The sequence below is a fragment of the Lithobates pipiens genome, unplaced genomic scaffold (assembly GCF_037356315.1).
Source record: "Lithobates pipiens isolate NorthernLeopardFrog02 unplaced genomic scaffold, aLitPip1_a1.2 Scaffold_1, whole genome shotgun sequence".
Classification (NCBI taxonomy): Eukaryota; Metazoa; Chordata; class Amphibia; order Anura; family Ranidae; genus Lithobates; species Lithobates pipiens.
In genome coordinates, this window is record NW_027507685.1 from 252,595,821 (window position 1) to 252,621,679 (window position 25,859).

At 46.5% G+C, this 25,859-nt stretch overlaps 2 protein-coding genes across 17 annotated transcripts in view; one reads left to right on the forward strand and one right to left on the reverse strand.

The window, feature by feature from the left end:
* The window catches only part of LOC143986784 (uncharacterized), a 28,306-nt gene extending 7,619 nt beyond the window's left edge, over positions 1-20,687 (reverse strand). Inside the window, exons 1-2 of the mRNA XM_077485190.1 lie at positions 20,503-20,687; positions 19,997-20,125 (exon numbers count right to left, since the gene is read on the reverse strand). Coding sequence (XP_077341316.1) covers positions 19,997-20,125; positions 20,503-20,625 — 252 coding nt within the window. The 5' untranslated portion in view covers positions 20,626-20,687. The remainder of the gene's footprint in view (positions 1-19,996; positions 20,126-20,502) is intronic.
* Positions 1-25,859, forward strand: part of LOC143986708 (uncharacterized) — a 123,356-nt gene that overhangs the window by 69,325 nt on the left and 28,172 nt on the right. For 15 of the 16 annotated variants that reach the window (XR_013276566.1, XM_077485118.1, XM_077485138.1 and 12 more), the window contains 2 exons: positions 6,233-6,361; positions 11,851-11,950. Coding sequence is in view for 3 of the 16 variants with exons in the window: in XM_077485177.1 (XP_077341303.1) it covers positions 6,233-6,361; positions 11,851-11,889 (168 nt within the window). In the remaining 13 variants the exon portion in view is untranslated. The remainder of the gene's footprint in view (positions 1-6,232; positions 6,362-11,850; positions 11,951-25,859) is intronic. The other variant, XM_077485166.1, reaches the window with a different exon arrangement.

The window sequence follows — 25,859 nt, forward strand, 5'->3', positions numbered from 1 at the left end:
CCTATTGAGATGTTGTGGTATGACCTTAAAAAGGCCGTTCATGCTCGAAAACCCTCTAATGTAACAGAATTAGGACAATTCTGCAAAGATGAGTGGGCCAAAATTCCTTCAGGACGCTGTAAAAGCCTCATTGCACGTTATCGCAAACGCTTGGTTGCAGTTGTTGCTGCTAAGGGTGGCCCAACCAGTTATTAGGTTTAGGGGGCAATCACTTTTTCACACAGGGCCATGATGGTTTGGATTTTTTTTCACCTTTAATAATAAACACCTTCATTTACAAATTGCATTTTGTGTTTACTTGTGTTGTCCTTGACTATTGTTTAAATTGGTTTGATGTTCCGAAACACTTAAGTGTGACAAACATGCAAAGGAACAGGAAATGAGGAAGGGGGCAAACACTTTTTCACACCACTGTAGTATATATGTGGGTGACATCAATTCTGTTACTCTACAGTGTTTGCATTATTTTTTTTATTTTTTATTTTGACTATTACAATACTTACCAATGACATCATCTTTTGTGAATTTTGGTTGAGGAATGGGCTGAAGTCCGTGTCCAGCTTCCTCCTCCCCCCGCCCATTTGCCCTCCCCTCACCCCTTGGAGGGGTGGTATCCTCAGGTTGGCGGTCCTCTGTTATGGGGTTTACACTGAGAAGTACAATATTGTCCTCTTTGTTGGTGATCAGAGGATTCATCACATTGTATCTTCCCTTCCTCTTCTTCAATAGCTGTCTAATTGCCCAACACCCACCCTTCTGGGGGGTAGGTATTATAGGCTGGGTGGTAGGTGGGTGACCCTCAATTAAAGGTCCCACTTTCCGTAATAAAACAGATTCCTCTGTGATGGTTTTCAGGGAATCCTGCAACTGATACATTTTATTTCTCCCAAAAAGCCGCATCATTCTATAATAATGAGCAACAATGCAGAGAATACAGAATCGCCTCCTTCTCCTTCCGACACAAGACTCTGTCTGAGCTCCAACTGCCGGGGAGCTGGTTTATATGAGGTTCTGTCACCGTGACAACCATATGCAAATGAGGTCACATGACTCTGCCAACTGCTGTGTGCCTTGTCTGGTATCAGTTGGTGTGTTGCCATGACGATGTGCAAATGAGGTCCATCCCAACTGGTAAACAACTTTTTTTCCCCCCCTAATAAAAATAAATGCAGACATTTTGTGATTTATTTAAATCGGATTTCTTTCATGTTTAATACCTCCAGTCTATAATAAAATCATTTTATTCATGTCTGTAGACTCAATTCACAAAGTTGTTACATCAGCATGAGCTGTTCTGTTTTCAGCTCAGTGACCTTTCAAATCTGCTGGCTGTTTTCAAAAAAATAACTGACGCTTTTTTTTTTTTTTTTTAAATTTAAAGCGGAGGTCCACCCTAAAGTGGACCGTCCGCTCATCGGAACCCTCCCCCCCTCCGGCGCCACAATTGGCACCTTTCAGGGGGGAGGGGGGTGCAGATACCTGTACAGTACAGGTATCTGCACCCACTTCCGGGACAGCTCTCTGCGGAAAGGGGCGTATATTACGCCCCTTTCCACAAGTGCCCGCCCCTTTCCGCAAGTGCCCCGCTGCCTGCTGGGAAAACACACAGATCCCAGAGGCAGCGGGGACCGTCCTTATTGCGCAGCGCGATTCGCGCATGCGCAGTAGGGAACCGGGAAATGAAGCCGAAAGGCTCCGTTTCCTGATTCCTATACCCAAGATGGCGGCGGCAGCACCCGAGAGACGATCCACAGATCGGCTTCGGGTGCCGACATCGCGGGCGCGCTGGACAGGTAAGTGTCACTATTTTAAAAGTCAGCAGCTGCAGTATTTGTAGCTGCTGGCTTTAAAAAAAAAAAAAAAACGCGGAGTCCCGGCGGACTCCCGCTTTAACATTTTCATGCCTAAGCTTTTTTTTTTTTGGGAGATTTGTTGCTTACAAGATATAATCTATATTTTTTGCTAGAAAAATTCTTCAAACCCCCAAACATTATATATATATTTTTTAGCATAGACCCTAGAGAATAAAATGGCGATCGTTGCAATATTTTATGTCACACAGTATTTGCGCAGTGGTCTTTCAAACGCAATTTTTGGGGAAACAAATACACTTTAACCACTTCCCGACCAGCGCACGACGATGTACGTCGACAGAATGGCACGGGCAGGCATATTGGCGTACAGGTACGTCCAATATTCGATGCCGCCCTGCCATCGGGAGCGCGCCGCCGGCGGCGCGCTCCCGCGCTGGTCGGGACCCCCGTGAGTCCGGTCGCGGGACCCGCGGACTCGATCGCAGCGGGCATCCCCGCGATCGTCTCACGGAGCGGCCGAATGGAGGAAATGTCGTGTAAACAAAATTTTTCCATTCTGCCTAGCAACTAGTGACGCTGATCTCTGCTCCATGTGATTGGAGCAGAGATCAGTGTACACTAAATGAAAGCCCAACCCCCGCACAGTTAGTAACACACCCCTAGGAACACTTAACCCCTACACTGCCACCCACTGGTTAACCCTTTCACTGCCAGTGTCATTTACACAGGAATCACTGCATTTATATTGCAGTGATTACTGTATAAATGACAATGGTCCCAAAAATGTGTCAAAAATGTCCGATGGGTCCCCGACAATGTCGCAGTCACAATAAAAATCGCAGATCGCCGCCATTACTAGTAAAAAAAAAAAATAATAAAAAATTATTAATAAAAATGCCATAAAAGTATCCCTATTTTGTAAACGCTATAACTTTTGCGCAAACCAATCAATAATCGCTTATTGCGACTTTTTTTTACCAAAAATATGTAGAAGAATACGTATCGGCCTAAATTGAGGGAAAAAAATGTTTTTTTATATATTTTTGGGGGATATTTATTATAACAAAAAGTAAAAAATAATGTGTTTTTTTCAAAATTGTCGCTCTATTTTTGTTTATAGCGCAAAAAATAAAAACCGCAGGGGTGATAAAATACCACCAAAAGAAAGCTCTATTTGTGGGAAAAAAAGGACATCAATTTTGTTTGGGAGCCACGTCGCACGACCGCACAATTGTTAGTTAAAGCGACGCAGTGCCGAATCGCAAAAAGTGGTCTGGTCTTTGACCAGCAAATTGGTCCGGTCTGAAAGTGGTTAATGTTTTTTTTTTTTTCATTAAAGTTAGCCCAATTTTTTAGTATAATGTGAAAGATGATGTTATGCCCAGTAAATAAATACCTAACATGTCACGCTTTAAAATTGCACACACTCGTGGAATCACGCAGAACTTTGGTAGTTAAAAATCTCCATAAGCGACTCTTTAAATTTTTTGTTACAGTTTACATTTTTAGAGGAACAGAGGAGGTCTTGGGCTAGAATTATTGTTCTTGTTATAAAGTTTGCCAGGATACCTCACATGTGGGGTTTAAACCTCGTTTACGTATGCGGACGCGACCCAGGTATGCATTCGCTTCTGCATGCGAGCAAGCGGGCCGGGGGCGCTTTCATTTTATTTTATTGTTAATTTAATTTTTTTATCACTTTTATTTTTATTACAAGGAATGTAAACATCCCTTGTAATGGGAATAGGGCATGACAGGTCCTCTTTATGGAGAGATGTGGAGTCTATAAGACCTCACATCTCTCCTCTAGGCTGGAAAGCCTGAGATCAAAAAAATATATGTAGCACTAACCCCCGAAGGAGCTGCTGGTTTGATTGGGCTTACCGTTACCTTCTTCACCTCGATTTGTGTCTAGGGGGTTCCCGTGGTAGATGGCCCAGAAACTTTAGAGACTGACGACAGATCCGCTTAAAGGGATTTTTCTTTGCAAAAACTTTGTTAACGAACAGTCTCTTAGTATAGGATCGGAGGATTAGGAAGAAAGTTCAGGTACTCTTAGTGTCAAAGTCAATAATAAAGAACTTGCTTACTTCAACTAAATCCAGAGAATAGCCATTCACAGCTGGATGTTCACTCAAGTTGGATAGTCCCTCTCTCACAAGGCCGAGCAGCCAACAAGGTGCTTAAATCAGGAATAAGTCTCTGCCACAGACGTTATTGTAGAACATGTAGGAAACTAGGACTTGTAGAACACTCGTGTGATACCTGGATCTTTCAGCCGGTTTGTTGATACCCACGAGGTTGGTTTCACTTAGGTCCCTCAGCCTCACCAGGCTCTTGCTAAGAAGCCAACCCGTACGTGGCCTTCTTCTGAAGAGTCCTCCCCTGGATAGCTACGAAGTTGCTGGGCCTCTCCAACTACCAGAGACGGCACCGGACCACCTCGGAATCCTTTCTTTAGTTTCCTTGCCTCGGGATAGCCAGACCTGAGGTGTAAAGTGGGGTGGATCCGCACCCCAGGCCATAGCCTTCCTGGGGGCTGGTCAGGAGGACCAGGACCATGGAGTCAGAACGTACTTCTGGACCGGAAACCCCGAACCACGTGACATCCACATCTTAAGTACCCTCGCCCAGAAAGCACAGCAAGAGTGACCCTCCCACTGGGCGGGCTCCGAGAGAAAGTAACCTTAAAGCACCCAACTAGACTGTGGTTCCATGCCTGCCAGAAGAGACGGTGCCCCCTATGGTCAGGCTGAACACCCTATAGTCCCTATAGTATAATTTTACCCAAACCAAACTGCAGTTCAGGTGTAACATTACATTTTAAAAACATAGCTCATGCTCTTCAGGAGCCGGCGCTATATATATATATAAAAAATCTCAGGCTTTCATTTACTTCCGTCGGCCCAGATGTGACATCATAACGTCGTGCCCGGGCCTCTGAGGGTCATAGAGACTGCCGGGGACCACCTGGCCCTTGGTTCTCTCTATGGCTAACTTCAGGCACCGGCGGGTTCCTTCCTATGTGTTCGGCGAGCCGCTAGAAGCACAGGAGGGCAGAGGGAGGGGGGTACATCCCCTCCCACCTGTAAGAACGATCAAGCAGCTGAACAGTGTGAATGTGAATGGTGTGATTTCCTGCAGTAATTTGTGTCTCTGCCCCTCCCACAATGGGGAGATTTCCTGCAGTAGTTTGTGTCTCTGCCCCTCCCACAATGGGGAGATTTCCTGCAGTAGTTTGTGTCTCTGCCCCTCCCACAATGGGGAGATTTCCTGCAGTAGTTTGTGTCTCTGCCCCTCCCACAGTAGGGAGATTTTCTGCAGTAGTTTGTGTCTCTGCCCCTCCCACAATGGGGAGATTTCCTGTAGTAGTTTGTGTCTCTGCCCCTCCCACAATGGGGAGATTTCCTGCAGTAGTTTGTGTCTCTGCCCCTCCCACAATGGGGAGATTTCCTGCAGTAGTTTGTGTCTCTGCCCCTCCCACAATGGGGAGATTTCCTGCAGTAGTTTGTGTCTCTGCCCCTCCCACAATGGGGAGATTTCCTGCAGTAGTTTGTGTCTTTGCCACTCCCACAATGGGGAGATTTCCTGCAGTAGTTTGTGTCTCTGCCCCTCCCACAATGGGGAGATTTCCTGCAGTAGTTTGTGTCTCTGCCCCTCCCACAATGGGGAGATTTCCTGCAGTAGTTTGTGTCTCTGCCCCTCCCACAATGGGGAGATTTCCTGCAGTAGTTTGTGTCTTTGCCACTCCCACAATGGGGAGATTTCCTGCAGTAGTTTGTGTCTCTGCCCCTCCCACAATGGGGAGATTTCCTGCAGTAGTTTGTGTCTCTGCCCCTCCCACAATGGGGAGATTTCCTGCAGTAGTTTGTGTCTCTGCCCCTCCCACAATGGGGAGATTTCCTGCAGTAGTTTGTGTCTTTGCCACTCCCACAATGGGGAGATTTCCTGCAGTAGTTTGTGTCTCTGCCCCTCCCACAATGGGGAGATTTCCTGCAGTAGTTTGTGTCTCTGCCCCTCCCACAATGGGGAGATTTCCTGCAGTAGTTTCTGTCTCTGCCCCTCCCACAATGGGGAGATTTCCTACAGTAGTTTGTGTCTCTGCCCCTCCCACAATGGGGAGATTTCCTGCAGTAGTTTGTGTCTCTGCCCCTCCCACAATGGGGGGATTTTCTGCAGTAGTTTGTGTCTCTGCCCCTCCCACAATGGGGAGATTTCCTGCAGCATTTGTCCGGAGCTGGGAATTCCTGCAGGAAGATCGCTCCCCTGGATAGATAAGTACAAGAATCAGACTTGGGATAACACTATAGTGTACATGACAAAAACCAAAGTTTTGGGAGAAGCTTTATAACATTATTTCTACAATTTGTTTTCTTAGGTGAAGTTTTACCCTCTCCTGTCATTTATCCTTTGAGCAGACTCCATCGTACAGCAGACACCCCCTGACTGTGGACTCCGGGGCCCAACATGCTAAAGAGATCCTGATCTGGAGACAACAGAGCCTGCAAGCCACTCTCAGCAAGTACAAGCACCCGTACAGGAAGCAGGTACTCTGCCCCCGCTTACTGCATCTCTACCAATCAGAAACAGGACTTCAAGGGAGGGTTCCTTTCAACTCGCCAATCCCCCCACATATTTACCAATCTCACCTCACATATACAGCAATCTCCCCTCCCCTCACATATATACCCATGGTTTATTACATGTTTTATTCTTCCTCCACTAGATCCAGCTTTACCAATTTACCAGTTCAATAAAGCCAGATTCTATGAAGTGCAGCTTCCGCCTGTGCCAGCACACCAAGGACCTTAGACCTCTCATGTCACTGTTGGTGTAATCCAGGCACTGTAGGGGCAATTTGGTTAGAAGTCAGTTAACCTGCCAGTGTGTTTGTTATGGACTGTGGGAGAAAACTGGGTCCTCCATAGGAAGCAAGCACAGGGGGAGAATACATACTTTACATTGTAGACAAGTGTCATTTCTTCAGTGTTGTCACATGAGAAGATAGAATAAAATATTTACAAAAATGTGAGGGGTGTACTTACTTTTGTGAGATACTGTATATACATATTTTTTATAGATCCATGTAGGATAGATGTGCCTTCATTTTCCCCTACACTATGTGGACTGCACCTTGGAAACCTGGCCTGCTCTTTAAATGCTTCCCTTGGCCTGGACGGGTTCTCCTGCTTCAGCCCCGGGTCAGACATTCGTTGCACATCCTCATTCCACATTTACATGCTGGTTTTTCTTGAGCCGACTTGTAAGTATTCCATTTTTTTTCCCCCCTGACAAGGAGTTATTATTAATTTTTCATATTTACATCTTTAGATTTTACCTAGCATCAAGCTTCTGATGAAGTGGACTTGATCCACGAAACGCGTTAAGCCCTAGAATGCCAAGATATTTTATTCATTATAATCTGCCTACTATTATCAATTTAATGTGAATTTATTCCATTTATTATGAATTTCCTATTTGTCGGCTCTTATCTGTTTTTATCTCATTTTATTATCATCTGAAACTGCAATCATGTATGATCATGGAATGTCTAATCATGACTGTCTTCATGAATATACAACTACATGTACTCTATGTATGATTATTATTATTGATTTAGGTGACAAGCCTCAATTAATGTCCCAGAACCTTTGCTATTTTTGTTTCTATGTATAAAACAGGGATGGAGACATGTCACTATGGGTGTGCCGGGTCACAACTTGTATTTTCTATGACCTATATACAGAGGGGTCGCTGACCTATATACAGAGGGGTCGCTGACCTATATACAAAGGGGTCACTGACCTATATACAGAGGGGTCGCTGACCTATATACAAAGGGGTCACTGACCTATATACAGAGGGGTGACTGACCTATATACAGAGGGGTCACTGACCTATATACAGAGGGGTCACTGACCTATATACAAAGGGGTCACTGACCTATATACAAAGGGGTCACTGACCTATATACAGAGGGGTGACTGACCTATATACAGAGGGGTGACTGACCTATATACAAAGGGGTGACTGACCTATATACAGAGGGGTGACTGACCTATATACAGAGGGGTGACTGACCTATATACAGAGGGGTGACTGACCTATATACAGAGGGGTGACTGACCTATATACAGAGGGGTGACTGACCTATATACAGAGGGGTGACTGACCTATATACAGAGGGGTGACTGACCTATATACAAAGGGGTGACTGACCTATATACAGAGGGGTGACTGACCTATATACAGAGGGGTGACTGACCTATATACAGAGGGGTGACTGACCTATATACAAAGGGGTGACTGACCTATATAGTAAGAATGCGCGCTTACCAAATCTCAAAATCAGAAAGGCATTTGTTATCAGAAATCTTAGGGGTCATCACACCGGAGCATCAACTCGTTTTCACGCGGTTGAACCACTGTGCTGCCAGATGACTGCATACAAATGCCTTTCTGATTTTGAGATTTGGTAAGCGCGCATTTTTACTATTTATCAGCACGGTGTTGGTGAAGGAAACCCTCTTTTTTTTGCACCTGCACAGGATTTCTTTGTAAGAAACATTTTCGTTTATTGGACTGTCAGGCCCATAATTATATCTTTATGAGGAACTGTTGCTTATATGTAATTTTTGAGCACTCTATTTATAATATCTGTGATTGTTTACACAAATTCTGTGCACTTTATTACTGTATGCTCATGATCACATCTTTATGAGGAACCGTTGCTTATACGCAATTTTTGAGCACCTTATTTTCCTTCACACAAATTTTGTGCACTTTATTATTGTATGAATTTGAAATCATAGAGTATAATTTAATTTATTCACTTATTTGTATTTTGGCACTACAATTTTTGATTATTTATGATGTGTATATATATTTTTTGTTTATATGTCTTTCTTTTTTTTTTTCTTATAATTTTTTTTGGGGGTTTTAGGTGTTAATTTAATTTTTTTTATTTAGATTTACTATTAGTGAGAGCGCGGTTAAAATTCCTGATTTATATGATTTATAGGTGTGTATCACATCGTATTAATCGCAGCTTCTAGGGATCTAGATTTGTTTTTTGTGTGATTCTTTAGCGCAGTACTTTTTCTTAGGAATATAATAGAGCCGAGCGCTGAGCCCGAAGCGTGGCGAGCTCGCCCGCGAGGAGCCCTCTTATATTAAAAGCTCTATGTCCGCTTGGATGGTGGGGCTACCACCTCCACTCACGGCGCAGGCGCCGTTCAGCTTCGGAGATTTTCCAAAGCTTCGTCTGCTCCGTACTGCGCATGCGCAGTACGGGGCGGACACTATATGATGGCCGGACACTATATGACAGAACACCGGTCTTTCTTTGGAGCTCCTCCCCCTGCGCAGGGTAGCATCTCTCTCCCCCTTACCCGGAAGTCACGCCCATCTTACTAGTTACTACACCCAACATTTGTATGCAGTCATCCTACAGTCAGAAGGCGGCGAGCGGACATCTTTATACACCCACCGCAGTCTTACATTTCACTATTATTGTTACAAATAATCTGATCATATATAGTGATATACAGGATTTAGAAATCCCTGTCATTGTTTTGAGGTTTTTAAAAGCAGCAGTGTTTTGTCTGATCAGCGGGTTTGTCACTGCTTAAAAAAATTACTTCAAAACAATTTCATGGATTTCTAAATCTTGTATATCACTATATAAAATCTGATTATATGCAAAAATATTTGTGAAGTGTAAGACTTCGGTGGGTGTATAAAGATGTCCGCTTGCTGCCTTCTGAATATAGGCTTAATGCATACGAGTGTGGGGTGTACCAAGATGGCCGCGACCAAACGTCACTTCCGGTACGGATTATTTCGGTCACCATGGACACGCAGTACAGGACGGTGCACGGCTCGTTTCGGGGCTGCTGGGTGTTGTGCTCTGTACTCGGTGAGGGGCGCTTGGTGGGCTCTCAGGCTTTTTTTCTGGGGGGAGGGGGTAGATCTGTATGGACTTGTCATGGTGGTCCTCATCCCCGGACATTCCTGTGTTTATATTCTGTACTCCTCTGAGGAGATTTCACCTCACTTCCTGTCCTGGGGACACCTTCTGAGGAGAAGACATCTCCATCCATACAGAACAAGAACAATACTATAGAACGGGCTGAGGTCTCCCCCAGAGTCTATTATTATGGGTGTCTCTGTCAGGTTTTATTATTATGGGGGTCTCTATCGGGTTCTATTATTATGGGAGTCTATATCTGGCTCTATTATTATGGGGGTCTCTATCGGGCTCTATTATTATGGGGGTCTATATCGGGCTCTATTATTATGGGGGTCTCTATCGGGTTCTATTATTATGGGGGTCTCTATCGGGTTCTATTATTATGGGGGTCTCTATCGGGCTCTATTATTATGGGGGTCTATATCGGGTTCTATTATTATGGGCGTCTCTATCGGGTTCTATTATTATGAGGGTCTCTATCAGGTTCTATTTTGAGGGTCTCTATCAGGTTCTATTATTATGGGGGTCTATATCGGGCTCTATTATTATGGGGGTCTCTATCAGTTTTATTATTATGGGGGTCTATATCGGGTTCTATTATTATGGGGGTCTCTATCAGGTTCTATTATTATGGGGGTCTATATCGGGTTCTATTATTATGGGGGTCTCTATCAGGTTTTATTATTATGGGGGTCTATATCAGGTTCTATTATTATGGGATTCTATATCGGGCTCTATTATTATGGGGGTCTATATCGGGCTCTATTATTATGGGGGTCTCTATTGGGCTCTATTATTATGGGGGTCTATATCGGGTTCTATTATTATGAGGGTCTCAATCAGGTTTTGGTATTTTGAGTGTCTCAATCAGTTGTGGACCTGAATGGTGGGATCATGGTGGGTTGGTTGATCTTTCCCATGGTGCACCTTCTATGGGAGTCGCTCACACATCGCAGGAACACATTTATGTCTCGCGGTGCCAGTCGCTGTCAGTGGCAGCCCAATGAGGGATCGCACCCGCTGTGCACTTCCTCACCGGAAATTGCTCATGTCTGATTTTCCCTCTATAGTGCTGCGTTGCCAACATAACACATCACCATTCGTCGTCTTGGTGTGAGTGCCCCCTCAGTCCTGTCCTATGATTACCATTCACCAGATTCCACCAATCAGTAGCTGATGATTGATGGAGGTGATCCGGATCCATCCAGAACACCATGGCTCCGGTGAGGACCGCTCTCAGCAAGAACTGAGCACCCCATAAATAGGTCACCCAGAGTTTAAGATCCACGTAGAAGAAGTCTAATCGAGGCGCCGGACCAAAAGTCCAAGAGCCCCAAATCTTTTCACGTTATTGTTCACCCATAACAAGACAAGATGGCCAGCCAATGCGTTTCAGGGGCTAAAAGTTCTCCTCCTTCAGGGCTCGGATCTTATATGTGGCTTGGACATCACTGAGCATCAGCTGGGTTCTCCGGGGCCACAAGTGTCTGACACAAATCATCATTGTTTTGCTAGAAAATTACTTAGAAACATCATGTGTATTTTTTAAAGCAGAGGCCCTAGAGAATAAAATGGTGGGTGTTATAATTTTTTTGTTATGTTGCATCGATATTTAATGAACGATAAGCCCCACAATATATAACCCAGTTTTTTGGTAAAATATAAAAGAGGACTTTATGCCGAGTAAATAGATACCTAACATGTCGCACTTTAAAATTGCACATGTTTTGTGAAATGAAGAAAAACAATGCTGCTTAGAAATCTCCATAGGTGATGCTTAGAACATTTTACTGGTTACCAGTTTGGAGTTACAGAGGAGGTCTAGCGATAGAATTATTGCTCTCACATGTGTGGTGTGAACACCGCTTACGTATGCGTTCGCTTCTGCATGTGAGCACGGGGGGATGGGGGCTACTTACTTTTTTTTTACAGTATCCCTTTATTTAATTTTTTTCATGTGTGTGTAAAGGCAGGCGTTCCAATACTTTTGGTAATATAGTGTAAGACAACAAAAGGCCTCTGTAGAAGTGATTAGTAATTGTTTGTTTTTCTTTTCCTCTTCAGTCGTATCACAGCGGCCATTTTTACTTCTGGAACATGTGACAGGAAGTTCTCAGGATACATCCATGATCCCGGGGTGACAACACTCGAAATACCAGTAATTGTAAGTAAAAGGAAACAATGTATCATATCAGTATGTGGCGCTGGATGGGGGGAAAAGTCCACCCTAATGCTGGGTTTACATGGATGTGATTTGGGAAACGCACAGGAATCATTGTATTTTCCGCATAGCAATCGCACTGTGTTCATGCCATCTGCTGCGGGTGTCAATTATAACTTAACGACGCCCCAAAAGCAGGTCGCGGAAAGAGGTGTATTTGCTAAAATTGGATCGCATGGAAACAAACTCCCATGCGATCCGATTCCAGTGCAGGAAAACAAAGAGTGCCATCACCTTTTTCGTGCTGATGCAGTGCGATTTGAGCCGTTTGAAATGATGGGCTCCAATCTCACTGCACATAATGACTTGTGATTCGCACAGAAATGCGGTGCGATTCCTGTGTGAATTACATACGATGTAATGAACCCAGCCTGAAGCCGTACTAAAGCCAGCCCTCAAATTTTCCACTCGCATTTTGCAAGTGGAAAATGAGGGCTGGCGAGGAGCTGGGCTGCCTAGGAGCAGGGGTGCGAGCACCGCCGACATGCGGGGATGAATGGGAGCCGTTCTCCCAGAGGAAGAGAGCGTGGAGGAAGAGAGGGGGCGGCCGGATCATCATAGAGGAAGAGGAGAGCCGGCATTGATCACAATGCGGGGTTTGCCCCATGTTACAGCTTACATTAGAATTGCAGTCCACGCTGTCACACACAGCCCTGCCCCCCTGACCCCTCACCTGTGACTTACAGAACGTGCCCTGGCATTGGACCGGCGTTCTGTCTGTCAGAGGTGAGGGTTCAGGAGGGCGGGGCTGTGTGTGACGGCCCACAGACTGCAATTTTAATGTAAGCTGTTTCGGCGGGCAAACCCCGCTCTGTGATCAAGGCGGCTCTCCTCTTCCTCAACGCTCTCTATTGCTATGCACGGGTGAGGCTGCAATGATGGACACGGGTGAGGCTGCAGTGATGGACACGGGTGAGGCTGCAATGATGGACACGGGTGAGGCTGCAATGATGGACACGGGTGAGGCTGCAGTGATGGACACGGGTGAGGCTGCAGTGATGGACACGGGTGAGGCTGCAATGATGGACACGGGTGAGGCTGCAATGATGGACACGGGTGAGGCTGCAATGATGGACACGGGTGAGGCTGCATGGTTAACCTTGAACTCTGTATGTATCACCCTTTGAGGGCAACCATACTACTGATGCAGCGTGAAAATGAAATTGAGTTTGGCACCCCTATGAGTAAGCGCTGTTTGTAGCGTGAAACGCGTCGGAAACCTTGTTCAAAAATCTTTTTTGTTCCCCTTTTGCTGTGATGTGTTGTTCAATGGAGTTTTGCACTTGCATTTGAAGAAATAAAGGCACCTAATTTTTACTCAACCCGGAGTGCGGCTATCCAGAGTTTTGTTCTACTTATACACATTTGGCTCCCCTGTGTTATATCATTAATATTTTATTTTTGTGGACTGGGATTCATGGTCCTATGAATATAATCTTTGACATTGGGGATGGGGGTGGGTGGGGGGGGGCGTTGAATCCATAGAGTTGGTTGTAATTTTTTGGGCTATATATGATACAGATCTACCAAATAACATTGTAACAAATAATAACAGTAAGTTTAGATTTAAAGTCCTTTAGTTTAACAGGCTGTTCTCTTATGCCCAATTTACCTTGGGCCTCCTCCTGGGATCCCCCCTGGAGCCCCACCCATCAAAAATTGTATCCAATCAGACACGGAGCCCAGGCCTGGCCCCGCCCCCTCACACCCTTGAACCACTTAAAGTGGAACTATACTTGCCTCCCCTCACACCACCGCCACCCTCGAAAAGGCCATTTAGAAAGAGGTCTGACCCCAAACTCCACCCCTCCAGGGAGCAACCAATCCCAATCACTCCCAAAGTCACTGCCGCACATACAATGGGCAGGAAATGTGGAGGAGGAGCGGGCTATGGGGGAGGAGTCCAAATGGCATGCCTTAAACCACTTAAAGTGGAACTATACTCGTCTCCCCTCACCCCCCGGCCTCCCTTGAAATCTTCACTTCACTGTCTTCTAGGTTCCAGATCTTCAGCAATCTTGATTGATTAGTCGTGATGCCAGACTGAGCGCAGCCTCAGTACTTTCCTGAGACAAACAATGATAAGAGGAATGCAGGAGACATGCACCCTCTCCTTCTGCATTCCTCTTGCCGTTGCTTGTCTACAGAGATTTACTGTCTCCTTCCTAGTTATGTAGTCAGTAGGGGTGCACCGAATGGGTTTTTTGGTGCCGAAACCGATACCGAAAATGAAAAATACACTAGGCCGAAAACCGAAACCGATACCGAAACTAACCGATACCAAAAATTACTGTTTTTAAAAAATAGTTTTATACAGGAGATGGTCAGAGACTGGGGACATGGTACAGGAGATGGTCAGAGACTGCGGGCATGATAAGAGATAACTGCAGCCAGTGTTGTCCCCAGTGCAGCCAGGGTTGTCCTAAGTGCAGGGAAGAGAGGAGAGCCACTTCCCCCGCCTGGTTGAATAGAGCGCCGGGAACATCCCACCTTTAATTTCAATAGCTGTGTGTCCGTCGCGTGCCGTCACATAGAGCCCCTCCCCCTTGTCCGGGCACTTTGATAGACAGATCACCCGTCCAATCCTGGGACAGGTGATCTGTCTATCAAAGTTCCCCTGGACAAGGGGGAGGGGCTGTATGTGACGGCGCACGACGGGGAACACACAGCTATTGAAATTAAAGCTGGGATATTCCCGGCGCTGTATTCAACCAGGCAGCGGAGGCGGCTCTCCTGCGCTATACACCCCCCATTATGGGAATCACCAGGCCTCGCCCCATTTCCTGGCTCAATTATCGGCCATTTTTTCCTTTTGACAAATTGCCAAAAAGGGCATTTTCGGCCGATATGTTTCGGCGGCCGAAAATTTCGGTGCATCCCTAGTAGTCAGGCTTGGGGCCCTCACACTTCCCCCAACAACATACCTAGGAAGGGGATGTCCACTTTTCTCAGCTCTAGGCACTTTCCTGAGACAAATGGTGACAAGAGGAATGCAGAGGACATGCAAAAGTTTGGCAAACAATGCTCTAAGACAGGGGTCTCCAATCTTTCCTAACAAGCTTTTCCCAATGGAAGTAGAAAATGTCCTGTGTCAATGGATGTAACCAATGCCCCATCATTGGTGTCAGTGGGAGGAATAGTGCCTCATCATTGGTGTCAGTGTGAGGAATAGTGCCTCATCATTGGTGTCAGTGGGAGGAATAGTGCCCCATCATTGGTATCAGTGGGAGAAGTAGTGCCCCCATCATTGTTATCAGTGGGAGGAATAGTGCCCCATCATTGTTATCAGTGGGAGGAATAGTGCCCCATCATTGGTGTCAGTGGGAGGAATAGTGCCCCATCATTGGTGTCAGTGGGAGGAATAGTGCCCCATCATTGTTATCAGTGGGAGGAATAGTGCCCCATCATTGTTATCAGTGGGAGGAATAGTGCCCCATCATTGGTGTCAGTGGGAGGAATAGTGCCCCGTCATTGGTGTCAGTGGGAGGAATGGTGCCCCATCATTGTTATCAGTGGGAGGAATAGTGCCCCATCATTGTTATCAGTGGGAGGAATAGTGCCCCATCATTGGTGTCAGTGGGAGGAATAGTGCCCCGTCATTGGTGTCAGTGGGAGGAATGGTACCTCATCATTAGTGTCAGTGGGAGGAATAGTGCCCCATCATTGGTGTCAGTGGGAGGAATAGTGCCCCATCATTGGTGTCAGTGGGAGGAATGGTGCCCCATCATTGTTATCAGTGGGAGGAATAGTGCCCCATCATTGGTGTCAGTGGGAGGAATAGTGCCCCGTCATTGGTGTCAGTGGGAGGAATGGTACCTCATCATTGGTGTCAGTGGGAGGAATAGTGCCTCATCATTGGTGTCAGTGTGAGGAATAGTGCCTCATCATTGGTGTCAGTGTGAGGAATAGTGCCTCATCATTGGTGTCAGTGTGAGGAATAGTGCCTCATCATTGGTGTCAGTGTGAGGAATAGTGCCTCATCATTGGTGTCAGTGGGAGGAATAGTGCCCCATCATTGGTATCAGTGGGAGAAGTAGTGCCCCATCATTAGTGTCAGTGGGAGGAATAGTGCCCCATCATTGGTATCAGTGGGAGCAATAGTGCCCCCATCATTGTTATCGATGGGAGAAGTAGTGCCCCATCATTGGTGTCAGTGGGAGGAATAGTGCCCCATCATTGGTATCAGTGGGAGAAGTAATGCCCCATCATTGGTGTCAGTGGGAGGAATAGTGCCCCATCATTGTTATCAGTGGGAGGAATAGTGCCCCATCATTGTTATCAGTGGGAGGAATAGTGACCCATCATTGGTGTCAGTGGGAGGAATAGTGCCCCGTCATTGGTGTCAGTGGGAGGAATTGTACCTCATCATTGGTGTCAGTGGGAGGAATAGTGCCCCATCATTGGTGTCAGTGGGAGGAATAGTGCCCCATCATTGGTGTCAGTGGGAGGAATGGTGCCCCATCATTGGTGTCAGTGGGAGGAATGGTACCTCATCATTGGTGTCAGTGGGAGGAATGGTGCCCCATCATTGTTATCAGTGGGAGGAATAGTGCCCCATCATTGTTATCAGTGGGAGGAATAGTGCCCCATCATTGGTGTCAGTGGGAGGAATAGTGCCCCGTCATTGGTGTCAGTGGGAGGAATGGTACCTCATCATTGGTGTCAGTGGGAGGAATGGTACCTCATCATTGGTGTCAGTGGGAGGAATAGTGCCCCATCATTGGTGTCAGTGGGAGGAATAGTGCCCCATCATTGTTATCAGTGGGAGGAATAGTGCCCCATCATTGGTGTCAGTGGGAGGAATAGTGCCCCATCATTGGTGTCAGTGGGAGGAATAGTGCCCCGTCATTGGTGTCAGTGGGAGGAATGGTACCTCATCATTGGTGTCAGTGGGAGGATTAGTGTCCCCTCATTGGTGTCAGTGGGAGGATTAGTGTCCCCTCATTGGTGTCAGTGGGAGGATTAGTGTCCCCTCATTGGTGTCAGTGGGAGGAATAGTGCCTCATCATTGGTGTCAGTGGGAGGAATGGAGCCCCATTTTTGGTGTCAGTGAGAGTAATAGTGACTTGTATCAGTAGAAGGAATAGTGCCCCATAGTTGGTGTCAGCGGGAGGAATGGAGCCCCAAGGGCCGGATAAAGGCAAGCAAAGGGCCACATCTGGCCCTTGGGCCGAAGTTTGGAGACTATTGCTCTAAAATATGGAAATTACAGGTAAGTCAAACTTCCTCTGATTGCAGCCACTGACACCAATGTTGGGGGTTATTATTGCTGCAATTGATCACTCGTGTCGGGGCAATTACTGTCCCCACTAATACCAATGTTGGGGGTTATGGTCGGGCAGCTAAGAAGCTTGACTACAGAGGAGAAGATCTCCTCCTCCTTATTGATGGTTTTATTCTTTATCCTCCCTACATCCTGATATAAGAGACAAGCAAGATATATAATTACATTTTTATTTATCGAATATCTTTCTATCTGTCGATCTATTCATCTCTGACTCCTCGGAGATGAAGCCTCTTCAGAACCCTAAACCTTATGATGATTCAGAGGAAGGCGAAAACCCCCCTTGGTCATATTCTCTCCAAAGGGGGAAAAAATTCCTTCCTGACCCCATAAGGCGATCGGATAATCCCTGAATCATCAGTTTAGAGTGTCCAGTTCATTCCCCTTTATATTGCTAAGAATGTAGAGACAGGACCCCAACATCAAGGCCCACAATCCAAAAGGCCATTTAGAAAGAGGTCTGATCTCAAACTCCACCCCTCCAGGGAGCAACCAATCCCAATCACTCCCAAAGTCACTGCCGCACATACAATGGGCAGGAAATGTGGAGGAGGAGCGGGCTATGGGGGAGGAGTCTAAATGGCGTGCCTCGGCTCACACCCCGGCCACCCTTGAAATCTTCACTTCTCTGTCTTCTAGGTTCCAGATCTTCAGCCATCTTTATTGACTAGTCATGAGGTCAGACTGAGCGCAGCCTCAGAACTTTCCAGAGACATTCCTCTCACCACCACTTGTCTCCGGAGAGTTCCTGTCTCCTTCCTAGCTATGTAGTCAGGCTTGGTGCCCCCCAGTGGCGGAATTACCAGGGTCGCACCAGTCGCATTGGCGACTGGGCCCTCTGGTTCCGCCACTGTAGGGGGGCCCGCCGCTGCCTGGGAGAAAGTACAGTACACTCACGGTGTACAGTCATTCACGGGGAGTACGCTCCGCCCATCCTCTCCTGCCGATCCGCCCATCCTTACCGAGCGCATTGACGGGCATACTGCAAGGCTCCTCCCATCCTCTCCTGCCGATCCGCCCATCCTTACCGAGCGCATTGACGGGCACACTGCAAGGCTCCGCCCATCCTCTCCTGCCGATCCGCCCATCCTTACCGAGCGCATTGACGGACACACTGCAAGGCTCCGCCCATCCTCTCCACCCATCCTCTCATCCCACACTTAGGGGCACAGTCCCCGCCCACTTCGCCCATCCTCTCCACCCATACTCTCTGCCTGAACTCACGGGCACAGTCCCCGCCCGCTCCGCCCATCTTCTTTGGCCCTGCCTGCACTCACAGGCCCCGCCCATCCCCTCTGCTCAGTGCTACTGCTCATCCAAGCAAGACCCAGCAAGGAAGGGGGACAGAGTGATCTGCAAGTGAGTGGCACCCATCCCTCAATATCAACACTGCCACTGATCCCCACACCCCCACACCACCCCCACTACTGCACTGATACCCCCACACCACCCCCACTACTGCACTGATACCCCCACACCACCCCCACTACTGCACTGATCCCCCACACCACCCCCACTACTGCACTGATCCCCCACACCACCCCCACTACTGCACTGATTCCGCACACCACCCCCACTACTGCACTGATCCCCCACACCACCCCCACTACTGCACTGATCCCCCACACCACCCCCCACTACTGCACTGATCCCCCACACCACCCACACTACTGCACTGATCCCCCACACCACCCCCACTACTGCACTGATCCCCCACACCACCCACACTACTGCACTGATCCCCCACACCACCCACACTACTGCACTGATACCACCCACACTACTGCACTGATACCACCCACAGCAACACCACCCCGCCACTGATACCCCCCACAGCACCACCACCCCCACCACTACTGCCACTGAAGATCTGGAACCTAGAAGACAGAGAGGTGAAGATTTTGAGGGCGGCGGGGGGTGTGAGGGGACGGGAGTATAGTTCAAGCCATGCCATTTAGACTCCTCCCTGTATTGTCTGGGTGTGTGGATCTGTTTGATTTCTTCAATCCTCGGTGTCTTCGGTGGAGCTTTCCGAGTCTCTGTTGCAGGGAAACCAATCCTGGAGCCCCCATTTTTCAACGAGTTCTTTGTTGATGCGGGGAACGTCTTTGTGTTTTTTCGGAATCACTCCTTCATTGACCAGAAATTCCTCCATATTCATGTTCAAATCTTCCATTTGTTTGAGGCTCTGGAAGGAGAAAATGACATTCGTTAGTGTTCCAGATTGATACAGTAAATGGTGACAAAGCTTAGTGAGCCCAACCCCCCCGAGGTGCAGCAAATGCCCCAAGAGGAATCCTTCAACCCTAGCTCCCTCTAGTGATCAGAAGAAGCACTGCACTGCATTAACACATCCTTGACGTGTATATATATATATATATATATATATATATATATATATATATATATATATATATATATAGATAGATATATAGATATATAGATAGATACAGTGACTCTGTGCTGTCGCCCAGGACAGGAAGTGTGTTTCTGGTGGGAATAAGCTGTGTACCTGACACATACATAATAATTATCACCAATAATCAACAGAATTTCTTCAGACAAGTCCCCAGACCATGTGATTGTGCGGTGATCACAAAATCACAAATGTGAGAATTCTGTACAAAAAAAACACGTCTTAGATGCTGCTGAATAATCTCCCCTCCCCCAATATACACGGACCCCTCCATTATTCATATACTTACCGGCTGTGGTGTAAATGCTGTGGGTGAGTTTCCTTTCTCCATCTCATCCCAGTCAATAGTCTTGAAAAATGGGTGCCGTCTGATGTCCCGGACCTTGTATGCCCGTGTTTCCTGGTCTTCACATAAGAGCTGTAAAAAAAAGAAAGAAATATGATAAGAAACACAGTGAGAACAACAACCATATGTGACCAATAGAACTCCCTATTGTAAATCTTTGATTCTGACAGTGACGTATTTCAGCTTCCTTGATTTTGCTTGTGAACCCACCACTGTGTTATGATTGGATGGGGTTGTAGCATGGTACCTGGTATAGTACATGCTCAGGGTGAATAGAAGTAAAGGCAGATCCTTCCACTAAGCAGTCAGTGTGATAAAAGTATTGCTATGAGCCACATGAATGTGTGGTGGGAAGAATGTACAGTGGTGTGTTCTGACCTCCTAACAAGGTCTGTATAACCTGGAAAGGGTCTTGTCTGTAAAGAAAAGGTAAAGCTGTGTATACTCACCATACTTATGAGATCCTCGAGGTGAACATCCCTGTCAGTTGGATGAACTCGGTTCTTGGGACGGCCTGACGCGGTGCTCTGGAGTTTCTTGATCTGTCTGATCTGATACACACTAGTGTACATCTCATTCACTATCACTCCCAAGGAGTAATAGTCCGCTGTGTTGTGGTATGGTTCCCTTTTTATGACCTGTAGAAACATAAGGAGAGAAAAAAGGATGAGAACATTCCTAGGCCAGGCAAAGGATAGACGGGACTCCATGCTGACATATGTGATGTATGAAGCCTCCCAGGAGTCCTAAAATTGTGCTGAAAATACATGAAACTAAGGCGGAGCTTGTGAATGTTGGAGGTGGGGCTTAGCATTTATATATAGTCAAAACTTTTGTCTTCTACGTTTTGGATAGAGTACGGAAAGGGTTGAGACCCCTGCCAGTTTATTTTTGCTGTCTGTGTGCCATTGGGGGAATTTCCCTTTACTTCCTGTCCCCGGGATTCAAGAGGAAGTCAAAGGAATTCTCCCAAAGTGAGAGAAACTCTACTCTTAGGATCTTGTCCCCAAACAGGTGTCACCATTGGAAGACTTTCCTCTATTCCTGTTCTGGGGACAGCTGTAACATTTTGCATCCTGCTGTATTTTCTTTCTCACTAAGAATGGTCACCAGTACACATAAAGAGTGTGACTTCCCTAATGAGGACACCAATAAAAACCTGAGAGAGGGTCTAACCCTATCCATTTAGTCTGCATTCATACATTGGCATTTGGAGCTGCAGATTGCGTGAAGGTTGTCGACAAAAAAAAAAAAAAGTTCAGGAACTTGTTTTAGGCAGCGTGCTTCACGCAATGCGTTTACCACAATTGCAGCGCAGTTGATCACGTGACAATCGCGGCAGAACCGCACCGCATTTTTAGGTGGGATTCAAATAAATGGCATCTGAAATGTACATTGTGCGATTTGTCATTCACACCTGGGTATTTGGAGGTCAAAATTCAAAATGCCCATCATGGGAATGTGGCCTTGATGAAAGGGGAGCCCCTTAACTACTTGCAGACCGAACCATTTTGCTGGTCAAAGACCAGACCACTTTTTGCGATTCGGCACTGCGTCGCTTTAACTGACAATTGCGCGGTCGTGCGACGTGGCTCCCAAACAAAATTGACGTCCTTTTTTTCCCACAAATAGAGCTTTCTTTTGGTGGTATTTGATCACCTCTGCGATTTTTATTTTTTGCGCTATAAACAAAAATAGAGCGACAATATTTGAAAAAAACGCATTATTTTTTACTTTTTGTTATAATAAATATCCCCCAAAAATATATGAAAAAACATTTTTTTCCCTCAGTTTAGGCCGATACGTATTCTTCTACATATTTTTGGTAAAAAAAATCGCAATAAGCGATTATTGATTGGTTTGCGCAAAAGTTATAGCGTTTACAAAATAGGGATAGTTTTATAGCATTTTTAATAATAATTTTTTATTATTTTTTTTTTTTTACTAGTAATGGCGGCGATCTGCGATTTTTATTTTGACTGCGACATTGTGGGGGACCCATCGGACATTTTTGACACATTTTTGGGACCATTGTCATTTATACAGTAATCACTGCTATATAAATGCACTGATTCCTGTGTAAATGACACTAGCAGTGAAGGGGTTAACCAGTGGGTGGCAGTGTAGGGGTTAAGTGTTCCTAGGGGTGTGTTACTAACTGTGGGGGGGTTGGCCTTTCATTTAGTGTACATTGATCTCTGCTCCAATCACATGGAGCAGAGATCAGCGTCACTAGTTGCTAGGCAGAATGGAGAAATGTTGTTTTTACAGTATTTCCTCCATTCGGACGCTCCGTGAGACGATCGCGGGGATGCCCGCGGCGATCGAGTCCGTGGGTCCCGCGACCGGACTCACGGGGGTCCCAACCAGCGCGGGAGCGCGCTGCCGGCGGCGCGCTCCCGATGGCAGGGCGGCATCGAATATTGGACGTACCTGTACGCCAATATGCCTGCCCGTGCCATTCTGTCGACGTACATCGTCGTGCGCTGGTCGGGAAGTGGTTAATCTCTTCTCTGCATTCCGTAGTAAATATTACAATTCAGTCTAATATCGGGAACCTTACCTCTGGGGCAATGTAACCGGGTGTACCCGCATATCCTTCAATCCTAACATTCTCAGTGACTCCGATCATTGCGAGACCAAAATCACCGATCTTGATGTGTCCGTCGCTGTCCAGCAGAATGTTTGCGGGTTTGAGATCTCTGTGAAGAAAAGAAGTGAACCGTTAGCTCTGCATATCCCACATTATAATAAAGAAAGAAAAGATACAAAGAAGAATGAAGATTGATGGGTGGACATTGGCTTCTCTTATATCTGCCTACAGGAAGATCTCTGTCCCGGAGTTCCCAGCTCCGCCCACCTGCTATATTCATGAGGAGGTCTCACTCCTCTTGCTGGATTTTATTATGGCATGAGCAGGGAGACTTCTACAGCCGATGGAAGGAGACAGCGCAACTGGGAAGTCTGGTGGGAAGTCTTCCTGATTCAATAAAACCAGAAGCCAAGGGGGGATTGTTAGTCAGCTAACTTAATACTTACCTATGGACGATCCCACAAGCATGGAGGTATTGCAGGCCACAAATGATCTCGGCAGTGAGGCATCTGAAGGAGAAAGAAAAATATGAATTAGCATTCAGAATCATCACAGACCAATAAAAGGTAAAGATGAAGAGACTTCCCCCATAGTACATAGGGGTGTGGATGGACGGGGCTCAGTGGGAGGGGCCTGGGGGTGTCACTGCCTGTTCTCAGTGGTCAGCCACCCCCGACTCCATCACAACCCTGTCATTGGACTTACCTTATCATGTTGTTGGAAAGTGGAGCTGAAGCCTCCAGCAGTTCCTTTAGAGTCCCTCCACTCATGAATTCCATAACAAAGAACAGATGAGTCTGTGTGAAAATAAGAGATAAAGGTTACATTAGAGACAAGTAAGATTTCACTTTGTGGAGGAATATAGGAAGGCAGGGGGTGAAGTACAGGAATAGGATGAGGGAGATAAAAAAGACTTACCTCTGTTTGGAATTTTGCATACAGATGAGTGATATATGGATGGCTATCGCAGTGTTCCAGTATGGTGCACTCTGTATTGTCATCCATGGAGTCACCTAATCCCAGTTCAATCATCTTTATGGCCACCTTCTCTTCATGGAAGGGATGGGAGGCCAACATCACCTTCCCATAGGCCCCTTCTCCAAGTTTTCTGTGGATGGTAAAATCTTCCAACACAACCTCTGTCTCCTCCTCTGTGCTGGATGAGTCCAATGAAATTGTCTCATGGACCGTGTTGTCGGGCATTGGAGTACCTAAAGATTTCTCTTCTCTGTCCTCGTCCTCACTGGGTGGGATCTCTTCTCTGTCCTCGTCCTCACTGGATGAGATACCTTCTTTTTCCTCGTCCTCACTGGATGAGATCCCTTCTTTTTCCTCGTCCTCACTGGATGAGATCCCTTCTTTTTCCTCGTCCTCACTGGATGGGATCCCTTCTTTTTCCTCGTCCTCACTGGATGGGATCCCTTCTTTTTTCTCGTCCCCACTGGATGAGATCCCTTCTTTTTCCTCGTCCTCACTGGATGAGATCACTTCATTTTCCTCGTCCTCACTGGATGAGATCCCATCTTTTTCCTCGTCCTCACTGGATGAGATCCCTTCTTTTTCCTCGTCCTCACTGGATGAGATCACTTCATTTTCCTCGTCCTCACTGGATGAGATCCCTTCTTTTTCCTCGTCCTCACTGGATGAGATCAGTTCATTTTCCTCGTCCTCACTGGATGAGATCCCTTCTTTTTCCTCGTCCTCACTGGATGGGATCCCTTCTTTTTCCTCGTCCTCACTGGATGAGATCCCTTCTCTGTCCTCGTCCTCACTGGATGAGATCGCTTCTCTGTCCTCATCCTCACTGGATGGGATCCCTTCTCTGTCCTCGTCCTTTGTGGTTTCATCCTGTGGCGTTGGCCCAGCCTGTGTGGTGATTGAAGCCACTGGGGTTTCGTCACTCTCACTGAAGGATGAAACCACTGGAGTCGGCTCTGTTTTGTCGGTGGTTGGGTCATTGTTTGATTCTGCGGAGAATAAAAAAAAAACGATTATTCCTATTCCTGGTATTTACACATCATTTATTGATGTTATACCGAATGACGTATAGAATGGTTGTAAACCTCAGACATGAAATATGAACAAAGTACATCCTTCTATACTGTGTACTTGTTTCTATCCAAAGTACTGAGTGCAGCCCCCATACAGAGCCCAGAACAAGCCCAGTCAACATTAGTACTCTCAGTGACAATGATGGGAATGGCGGTGATGGGGGCAGCCGCTCTGTCAGCCGGCCATGTGCAATAATTTAGTTTATAATTGGGCTGTCTATCAGGTCTGTGCATCTCCTTCACACCGGATACCTGTCACTTCACACCTGTCACCTTCAAATCTGATTGGCTGCCCAATGGTCAACTGAAGAGTCGGTCAACTAACAAATGCTGCTGCTAATTGCAAGTCATTGTCTCAGCATTTCCTATCCTGCTACAGGAAGGATCCCAATGGAGAGATTTCCCTTCATTATCTGTTCTGTATACACAGCAAGACTTGGGAAGAAATATTTCAGTCCCCTCCTAGACCGTTGTCACCGAGAGCCGTGTCCCCATCAGAAGATTTCCCCTCTATTCCTGTCCTGCTGGATCTTCCATCACTTTCCCTCCTGGTGTCATTGGTGGTCATATAAAGAGGATGGATCTCCCTAATGGGGACCTGACAGGGCTTCTAACACTTCCCTTCTCTATGCAGTGACTCTTCTAGGTGTATATAGCAGTGACCTCAGTGTATATAGTATATATGTGGGTGACATCAATTCTGTTACTCTACAGTGTTTGCATTATTTTTTTTATTTTTTATTTTGACTATTACAATACTTACCAATGACATCATCTTTTGTGAATTTTGGTTGAGGAATGGGCTGAAGTCCGTGTTCAGCTTCCTCCTCCCCCCGCCCATTTGCCCTCCCCTCACCCCTTGGAGGGGTGGTATCCTCAGGTTGGCGGTCCTCTGTTATGGGGTTTACACTGAGAAGTACAATATTGTCCTCTTTGTTGGTGATCAGAGGATTCATCACATTGTATCTTCCCTTCCTCTTCTTCAATAGCTGTCTAATTGCCCAACACCCACCCTTCTGGGGGGTAGGTATAATAGGCTGGGTGGTAGGTGGGTGACCCTCAATTAAAGGTCCCACTTTCCGTAATAAAACAGATTCCTCTGTGATGGTTTTCAGGGAATCCTGCAACTGATACATTTTATTTCTCCCAAAAAGCCGCATCA